Source organism: Quercus robur, chromosome 3 (genome assembly GCF_932294415.1).
Source record: "Quercus robur chromosome 3, dhQueRobu3.1, whole genome shotgun sequence".
NCBI lineage: Eukaryota > Viridiplantae > Streptophyta > Magnoliopsida > Fagales > Fagaceae > Quercus > Quercus robur.
The window spans coordinates 606,496-616,851 of record NC_065536.1 but is presented as its reverse complement, the minus strand read 5'-3'; the positions used below and the strand labels follow the sequence as shown (position 1 = coordinate 616,851).

General features: G+C 33.6%; 1 protein-coding gene and 1 long non-coding RNA gene across 2 annotated transcripts; one reads left to right on the top strand and one right to left on the bottom strand.

Moving 5' to 3' along the window:
• Nucleotides 1-795: 795 nt before the first annotated feature.
• On the bottom strand, nt 796-1,535 carry LOC126720015 (uncharacterized). Its single transcript, XR_007653203.1, has 2 exons — nt 1,277-1,535; nt 796-997 (listed from the first exon to the last, which is right to left on the bottom strand). It is a non-coding gene; the product is annotated as an uncharacterized LOC126720015 (long non-coding RNA).
• Nucleotides 1,536-8,416: 6,881 nt separating this feature from the next.
• On the top strand, nt 8,417-9,619 carry LOC126716489 (uncharacterized). The gene has a single exon (XM_050417308.1). It carries the CDS (start codon nt 8,417-8,419, stop codon nt 9,617-9,619), a length of 1,203 nt encoding a protein of 400 aa, XP_050273265.1.
• Nucleotides 9,620-10,356: the final 737 nt, after the last annotated feature.

Below are 10,356 nucleotides of genomic sequence, written 5' to 3'. Positions count from 1 at the left end.
ACCTACAATTATAGTAGAAACTTAGGATAATGTAGGCATATTTTGTTGCAAACCATCAGTTGATTGTAAACCAATTAATTGCAAGCATTCATTATGCATATCAAACTCCTTCAACCTATCCCTTGTCATATGAAATGTCTAACTAAGGCATTGATCTTATGAAGCATCTTCAATAATATTTTAACTATAGTAGTGCTAAGGTTGCATAGTGATTCATGTCTAGGAAAAGCAACAAACACACTTTGATATTGTCAAGGCTCTTGCGGACAACTGTACATGATACTTGACCAATAAATAAATAAATAAAGCAAGTAGTTTCAATGATGGTTGAGGTAGACATGATTCAACATATTTAACAATTTTTTAACAAAGGTGTAACCATATAATATATTTAACAATTTTTTAATACTTGAGTTTATATAGATTTTAGGCTAACCTTCAAATAATGGAGACACCACATAATTTTTTCTGCCCACTTAGTTCTTAATTTGTACCTTTGATATTCTTTTTTTTTTTTTTTTTTTTTGTGCTTATTTTTAACAATTGAGTTTCTATCATTTAGTAGGACATAGATATGTGTAGATTGTGGTGATTATTTTAAAACTTTGCAACCAAATAATACTTAACCCCTCAATAGGTAAAAGAAAATTATTCACTTGTTTCTCAAAAAAATTATTCACCTAAAAATAATAACAACTTTCTTACCCGTAGCTAGTTTAATTTGTTTCACTCATGTCAATTATATAGGCTGCTACATCATACAACCAAATCAAATTATAAATTTTCTGTCAAACATTTTATCAAACACTATGGATTCAAAATAAAATATATAATTACTCTTGGGCTCTTTGCACTACAAATCCCACAAAAGTTTTGCTTCCATTGGCGCTTTGAATGTGACCCAATCCATATAGATACATGAGTTTGTGCTCCAATTTCATGTGGCATAGAGGAGCTTGATTTATTGATTAAGCTTCTTCCTCATTGATCTTTCTACCTGCCCAACAAAACTTGATTATTTACTCAACCTGTCTTTGCCTTAGGGTCTAAATAGTACCCAATTCAACTAATTTTCTTAATCACATCCTCATGTAACATATTTAAATTACTCACCAAAAGCCAAATCATAAATTACAAAAACGGTGTGGCTTAGTAAAAATCTCAACTAGTAAACAGTTCAAATGAAAAGAAACAAATCACCATCTAGTTTGATTATCAAAAACCCATTAACAAACAACAATAAAGAATGAACAAATTGACTATTAGTAATTTGTACCTCTTAGATACTGAAGAAGGGTTTGATAAATTAGGGGCCGGTGGCTTTTTCTCCTTGGGTTTAGTGACTTTAGTCCTTGGCCAAAATAGGTAAAGTTGAAGCTTCAATCTCCCTGAGTCTGTCTTCCCTCAAACATTGCAAACCACAAACTCAATATCCCAAATAAAATTTTGAAAAAAAAAATGAAATAAAGAAAAAAAGAGAGAGTTGGCAATATTTATTTATTTACAGACACTAAGAAAGGAGCATTTGTCCATGAACTCATAGAGGAATTTTTGATCCATCAATATATAATTTTCAAAAGAAACAGGTACGTAGTGTGCCTTTAATTGAAAGGGGAAGTGAAGGAGTTTTTTTGTTTTTGCTAGAAGAAGTGAAGAGTTAAGAGGCAGAGAAAGAATTGAAGAGTTAAGAAAGAGAATGAATGAAATTTAAAAAATTTAAGATGGGTTTGATCTCAACGGAAATTACTTGGAAAGTATAATATTATTATAAAGGTGTAATAGTGCAAAGATTGGTCTCACTTTGTCAGGTGCTTATCCATAGTGTGCATTTAAATTTGAACGGGGAAGTGAAAGTTTTTTTTTTCTTGTACGGAATAAGTGAAGAGTCTTTGTTTTTTGTAATTGAAAGAAGTGAAGAGTTAGAAGAAAGGAAGAAGTGAATTGATTTTTGATGAAGCAATAAGTGCTAAACATAAAAGCTGCATTGTTTTAATTTTTAAGGTTGGAAAACATCATTTCATAATAAAGAGGATTGCAAAGAACTCATATAGAGTGCCACATGGCAGAACCTCATGCACTCTCGCATGAGGTCTTTGCTTTTATATATATATTGATTGATTATATATAAACCGATAAATCAAGTTTGTCTTTTAGTGTTATAGGTGAGGTAAGTTAATAGACAAATCAAGTTTGTCTTTTAGTGTTATAATGCCATTAAAAACAAAATTACAGCTCCTAACATGGCTATCTTTTAGCTATCAACTAATACTTTCTTTTGAAACTTTGACCATACACAATAATTACAACCAAGAATGGAAAGCAATATATAATGCTATAACCCATCAACAGTAAATTATATAAATATATAGTTGTACAATATCTTTCTATCTATAACATTGTTATTAAATATATTAAAAGAAATGTTTTAAAGCAAAAGTTTATAAAGGAAAGTATACTAAAAGCTCACAATATAGGATATTAAAATTCAAATTAATTTTCATAAATTTCCTGATTAAAACCATTGACAAAAGCTATTCAAATTTTGAATTATATCTTAATTTCAAAATTTAGCAATCAAATATCTGACATTGAGAGATAATTGATACACATAAATGAATATTAAAATAAATATAATATTCTTTTTTTATAAAAATATCCAACACTTTCAATGTTTAGGTTTTCTCAAGGGAAAACGTTGGAGAAGCGAGGAATTCAAATAAAGCCTTCCCCTTGGACCTCCTATTTGAAAGTGTTTACCCTCTCTCTCTAACTCTCTTCTGTGTTTGACTCCATTTTAGGGACCACAAAATCTCAACATTGATACCTTTTTTGTCGTCTCTTTGGTTCTGCTTTTACACTTTTGCTATGCTTTGTCATTGACTGTTTGTTGGTGCTTTTCTGTTTTATCTCCATGGGTCAAGGTAGACAATGGTTCTTGTAGGTGGTGATGTACTAGCTGTGTGCCAACTTTTGTACACTTGGTATCCTTGTCTTCCTTTTGTAAGGGAGAAAATTAATTGAACTACTTGGCCTGGGTAAAACTCTAATGGACTGATTCAGCAAAATAAAATAAAATAAAACTCTAATGGACTGGAAGTGAAAAAGAGGAACCTATAGGACAACCAAAAAAGGACAAAAATTAAAATAAAAATAATTTTATTTACCTGAATTTTTTTTCAACCATAGACATCCAAATTAAATGAAAATTTATTTTTCAACCATAGTACAATGATGCAATGACAAATCTGCATAAGTTGGCACCTGATTGTGATTACAAATGTACACAAAATGTAGGAAAGAAAAAGTTCTTTATTTAATCTTAAATAATTGTCTTACCAAAAATCCTTAATCCAAAATTCCTAAAATGGTTGGGGTTTACCAAAATTGGCCAACTCAAACTCAATCTAATTGTGATTAAGGATTTGTTGACTTGACTCTTGAGTATCGGCATTACCAAATCGTATCAAAACTTTATACAGTCAAACCAGAAAAAGTGTGAATTATAGAAGAGATCATTCAAATACCTCATATTTTCTGCACACTCTTCAACTTTATAGTTTATTCCCCATTTTTAGCAGAATATCATGCACAGCAGTAAGATCCATCCTTGTACAAGGGAGGGGGAAAGCATAGTTGGCATCACCACTATATTTTTAGAACATGCATCAAAAAGCGAATCAGAGGCAGCAGGAACGAGCAACCAGAAGAGACAGACAGTTTTTCAAGATTTGAAGTGGTGTAACTGCTACTAGAAGAAACTTTGTATCAGGCCAATCCCTAGGCTCAGACTGAAGACACTTTGAAGCAAGTTCAACCAATTTATAAGTAGCATCATCGTTGGCATACTGTCCTTCCAATAATGAATCCATCAACAGTAGTAATGCATTTTTCCCTCTTATCGGGTCCAACGCCTGGAATTGTAATAATCACTTGAATAATTATGAAACTGTCAAAATAGTGTTGGCCATCATATGATTCAACCATATACAGCTTTAGTGTGTGTGTGTGTGTGGTGGGGGGTAGGGGGGGTTTGTGCCTGTGTATTTGTAAGCATAACCCAAATACTGATATAAACAAGTACCAATGAGTTTTTACTTGTGGATATCCAATGAGTTTTTATTCAATGCCAGTAATTAACTCAAGTCTAAAACTTGTGGATGTCCCAGATGTTCTGAAAGTCATGACAAACTAAGCTCATAAAGAATTGTTAAGCGAAACAAGTTGCTTGATGAGCACACAACTCCATGTGGGGCCTTTCTCATTACCCAATCGTTTGAGGTAGCAATGATGTCAACCAAAAAAAAAAAAAGATAAATAATAAAACTTACACGACTTAGATAAATAGTGGAATCCAATGTAACATTGAATGCATTCAAGATATATTTGACTCATATGCAAGGCTGTAATCCATTTCTAGATCCTTTAGATGAAGCATTACAGATATATGATTGTACATACTAGTTATAATCCATGGTGATTGTACAAAAGAAGAAGAAGACACCTTGGAATTCAAATAAATGGAGAACAATCTCAGGGTTTATGGAATGAAGACAACATACATGGCTTGGAGGAATATGCTTCCCACTTAAGAGGTCCAAGAGAACTGTTCCATAATTGTAGATCACACTCTCTGGGATGACCCTTCCTGCAGAGTATGACACTAACCAAATTCACTAGATGTGGGTCTTCATATCTCTGTAATTATCAACTACATCTTAATTATCAGATCAACACTAGTGTAGGGCAATACTACTCAGAAGAAACAGTATTTGCATGTATCTGACAACTCGCAGCTCTTTTTAAATATAGGTCACAACATTTTCTTATTAAATGCATTATTAGCAAGAGTACAACCTAATCAAACTTGGAGTTCAATACTCCATAAACAAGCCACTTATTGCTCTGTCACACTAATATAACATATCAATGAGTGACAGAGAAGAGGGTTATGGTAGTATTCTGCTTTAGTAAAGTAATACCTAGGCTGTTCTATTTTATGTCCATAGTGTTGGTGAGAGACAATCTGACCATTTCATCAAACTTAGGTAATGATAAGTTGCAAAATGCATTGGAAGAAGGAAATAGACCCTAAAATCAAATTTCAGTCATTCAGCTTGTTGATTTTTACTTATTTGATAGTCCGTCTATAGACAGGGTTGATGTTTTTGAGGATGACCTCAACGGGATGTACTTTAATAGGATATGTCCTAAACCTCTTGTTCATTTCTAGTTTTGTTAATGAATCGTCTCTCCAAAAAAAAAAAAAAAAAACTAAAAAATTCAGTCATTTAGAAGGATACATGTTCGATGTAATTACCGGTCCTTAAAAACTTAGGCTGAGTGTAAGCTAAATTAGTACTGTAGCTTTTCCATCCTGACTATTTTTCTTAAGACCAAAACTAGACAAATGAGGGTCACCATCCCGACATGTGAATAAATCAGTCATAATCTAACCAACCCAAAAAATGATTTTTCATTAAAAAAAAAAACACTTTTTATTCAAGAATTATTTTAAGGGAGAACATTGTCTGGAGTTGCTACAGTACTATTGTACTCTCTTCTTCAAGAGAGCCACTATGGTAACTCCCTAAAAAAAAACAAAATAGAATTTAAATATATGGTTGAAGGGAGTTTTTTTTTTTTTTTTTTTTTTTAATAATAAAATTTTATTGCTTTGAAAAGCCTATTGAAGATGCTCTAAAAATTTTAAAAATAGTTTCAAATTATTATTTATTTAATTTTTTAATGAAATTTACGTAGGCAAAAACACTATTTTAGCCTCTACATTTTGGGGTCACAGTAAATGTGATTCTTACATTTTAGTAGCAGTCAATTTAGTCCATGTTATTTTCAATTTACACTATGACAAATGGTTTACATTATTTAATAAGCTAAATAGTAAAAAAAAAAAAAAAAAAAAGGTTTTTTAAGCCAATACCAAATGCACACTTAAGGTGTGTTTGGATACTGCTTATTTTGTTGAAAATTGAAAATTTATTGTTGAAAACAATAAAAAAAAAAATTTGGGGTTACTGTTTACTCTCCTAAATACTATACATCTGCCTTAATGCATTGTTCATGTCCCATGAACAATGCAAGAGGCACTGGTAAAAAAAAAAAAGACAAAAACACAAACGCGTGAGTTTTCATCCGTATCCAAACAAATACTTAGAAGTTACTTGTTTCTTCCACCATCACAACTAATACAAGCATCCACAGCAGATGTGGCATAATTTATGCCATTTTGCCACACCAAAGACCTACTTTATTATTTTATCATATTATTTTACAATATCTCATTTATCAGATATTTTATCATTCAATTCTATACATTAAAATAATATTTACTACACATTAAAATAATATAAACAACACAATAAATAACAACCACAACACTGCTACCATTGCTGCTGCCACCACCACCACCACCATCGTGGTAGTCACAATCCATTACAAAACAAAAAACTGAAAACAAAATCACCACCACAACCACCGTCATCAACAACCCACCACAAAACCCATTAAAACACACTTAACCAAACCCAGAAAACACAGCAACTCAAACCCAGAAAACACAACCAAAACCCACTAGCACCGACAACCCAAACCTACGAAACTATTAGCACTGCCAACCCAAAGCCACAAATCCACTTGCACCGGCAACCAAAACCCACTAGCATCGGCAACCCACGATTTCGATCTCACATCAACGTTGATGCCCATGATTGTGACGAACACTCCGATCTCACCTCAACGTCGATTTTGATCTCACCTCAACGTCGATGCCCACGTTGATTCCAATCCCATGATTGTGACGAACACTTCGGTGGCGGACCTCGCCCTCACAAACCTCGCTTACTGCTCACACGTCGATCTTCATGGCTTCGCCTTCCCTAGCACCAAGCTCTACCTTGCCTCCATCGCTGATTCCTTTGTTCTTTCTGAGTTTGTGATGATTCCATTTCTGGGTTTTGTTTTGAACTAGGAATTGGAGTTTGATTTGAGGTGCAAAGAGAGAAGAAAGAAGATTTTTGGGTTTGATTTGAGGAAAGAACACCGGTTGGGAGAGAGAGAGAGATTGTGAGGAGAGAGAAAATCTCAATTAAAGAAGTGAAAGGAGAGAGAAAAGCCGAATAAAAAAAAATCATATGCCACATTTCGTTTGTACCATGGCAAATTTGTGAGGGTACTGTTCAGTGTTGTATAATTTATGAGATTTAGAACATCGGATAAATGGAGTTTTTTGGTGTTTGATGTGCCAAATATTTGACATTTGACACATTTACCACATCTAGTGTGAATGCTCCAAACCTAATTTTAAAGAGATTCAGATTTTCTAGATTTTTTTAAGATACTCTATCAAATATATTGCCTTGAATCCTAACTAAAGCTATAAGACAGTTTAAATATTTTTTGACACAGCTTACGTAAATAAATATAGTATTTAATTTTTTAAAAACTATCTTTCTCTCTGATAAATAAATTAATTTTTTTACCCACACTCTCTCTTCATCGCCGCAGACATGGTCTCCTTTTTATTTTTGCCGGTGATAATCAAAAAAGGTAACCGGTCGGCCTCAGAGGTAGGGCATCGGTCAAGCTCACAATTTTAATACTCTGTCTCTGTCTCTGTCTCTGTGAATGTGTATGAAGATCTGATCCCTTTCAAATGGTATGTATTGTTGCTGCTCACGCAATTTTCTTTTTCTCCGTCTCTGTGTGTTTGTTATTATTATTCCTTAGGAAATTTTTTAAGTCTTTGACTATATGTGAAGATTAGAACATTAAATTTAATTATAAATAAAATAAAAACTTGATAGATGCTTATATCTCAACCCAAAAAAAAAAAAAAATCTGTCTTTTGTTTTAATCAAAGATCTCTGTTTTAGCTTACACCACAACATGACCATGACCATGCTAAAAAGGTAACCTTTGCAGCAAACTTTTCAAAAAAGCTTTACTGTTACTTGTTACTTGTTACTTGTTACTTGTACAGAGAAATTGGGCATGATTTTTTTTTTTTTTTTTTTTTGAGAAGGAAATTTGGCATGATTTGATTGTAGTATTATTGTGTTACTGTTCACTACGTCCTGCTACTGCCTGTTTAATATATTCATTTTTTTATTCTTGATTTTGGTATAAACATATATGTTGTTTTAAGAGTGTTTTTCCTATTAACCAGGATTTTCTTCTAGTTCGTATGTTTATGCCTATCAATAAAGCGCGGAGAGGTTTGACACAAGTTCATTATTTTTTACAATACCGAAAGCAATACACATCTTCTTCTGCTCTGCTATTCCACCCACCCAAACCCAATCCATCTCATCATGGGTTAGGGTTATTGGGGCCACCAGAAGTCCATCATGATCATCCATCCTCATCTGTTGATCATCATCTCAATATCAAAGACCCCTTCATGGATTTATTGCTAAGTGGCAGCTTTGATAAGCAAAAATTCATGCCTCCTATACCTTATTTCGAGTGGTATCAATTTCAATTTTGTCATCCTTGCATAGATCTTTACAATTGTGGGAACAATCAACAGAGTCTGAATGCTCTGAAATTCCTTTTAGAGAAATCTTGGAACCACAATTCACTTACCACCCTCAAAATTATTTGCTTCTTGAGAAAAACAATTCCTCCCAGGAAAGATGGCAAAGAGAAGTTTTTTGCCTCACTTTTATGGCTCTACAAATGTCACCCTAAATCACTAGCATACAATCTCGAGGTGTTTGTCAAATTCGGTTATTTGAAAGACTTGCTCGAAATTCTTTACCGGCTCCTCTATGGCTATGAAATTCGGAAATATGAATTTTATGTGAGGAGAGAAATTACTGTGATGAAGAATTACAAAAAAGTAAAGCTGAAATATTCAAAAATAGTTGAAGAACCACCCGGGGAGAAGCAAATGACAATGCGGTTGAGGGATCAGAAAAGAATTCTTTTGGCAAGAAAGGCCATTGAGAAATACAATAATGACGAGGATTATCGCTTTTTATATGAACATATATACGATATCTTTGCTCGACTGTTAAAATCCGATCTTGAGTTCTTGAATACTGGCCAGATTGATAAGATTAGTTTAGCTGCAAAGTGGTGTCCTTCTCTTGACTCTTCTTATGATCGTTCGACTCTCTTTTGTGAGAGTGTCGCTAGAAAGCTCTTCCCTTATGATTCTGATGCTGAGTACAGAGGGATTGAGGAGGCTCACTATGTTTATCGAGTTCGAGAACGTTTGCGAAAACAGATCCTTATCCCACTTCGAAAAGCCTTGGAGCTGCCTGAGACATACATGAGCCGTCGCAAGTGGGACAGTCTTCCATATGATCGAGTCCCCTTTGTTGCTATGAAAACTTACAAAAAGTTATTCTTTAAACATGATGACTGGCGAATTCGTCGTCACCTTCGGTATCTGAAGCGGTCGGTGAAGCCAAAATTCAATTTCAGCAGATTGCTTCCTCACGAGATTTTAAGTTTGTTGAACCATGCATTTGAGGAGGAAATTGCAGAGTATCATTGGAGGAGAGTAGTTGAAGACTTCTCTAGCAAAGGATGCTTTCACAACTGCATTTCAGTCTTTAGTACTGCACCATATTATAACTTCTCGAACTTTTGCTAGGCTTTTAGTCTTCTAACTTCTGAATTCTGTGAGAGCCCATGGAAAGGAAAAGTGGCTGTACGGAATGCCTCAGATGATGTGGACTTCATAAAGATTGAAGGAGAAGATCTTCGATCTAAGCTCAAGACTTTGAAATCTCATGATAGCATCTTTTTTAAAGTTTCGGAGATTTTGGATAAAGTCATAAATATGGCTCTTGGATGCAACCTGAGCACAGATAAGATGATAAAGAAAATTTTCATTTTCACTCATACTGGCGAGTCAGTTTTGTGTGGCTGGGGGACTAATGAAAGTGAATCAATCAGAAAGAAATTTGAAATGAATGGCTATGTGATCCCATATATAGTGTGCTGGGACTTGAAATTTTGCTTGATTCCTAGTGTGAAATCAGCAGATGATGTGACATTTATATATGGTTGCTCAAATGATATTTTTAGTGTTGGTTTGGATACGGATTATTTACGTTTGCGTTTACACTGTTGCGCATTTCAGCCATTTTTTTTTTCTTTATCAACTGTGCCGTGATTGTTGACTTTGGTACCAAACTTATTGCACACCTCAGCAACTTGTCAGCATTTTAATCAACTTTTCAGCATTTAAAAATTATTTTAATTAATTTTTCAGTACCTTTTACACAACTTTTTAGCAACTTTTCAGTTACGGGATCCATAAATCTTATTTTTTAATAATTTTTTCATTAAAAATGGATCCCACGATACTGTTCACACATTTAAAAA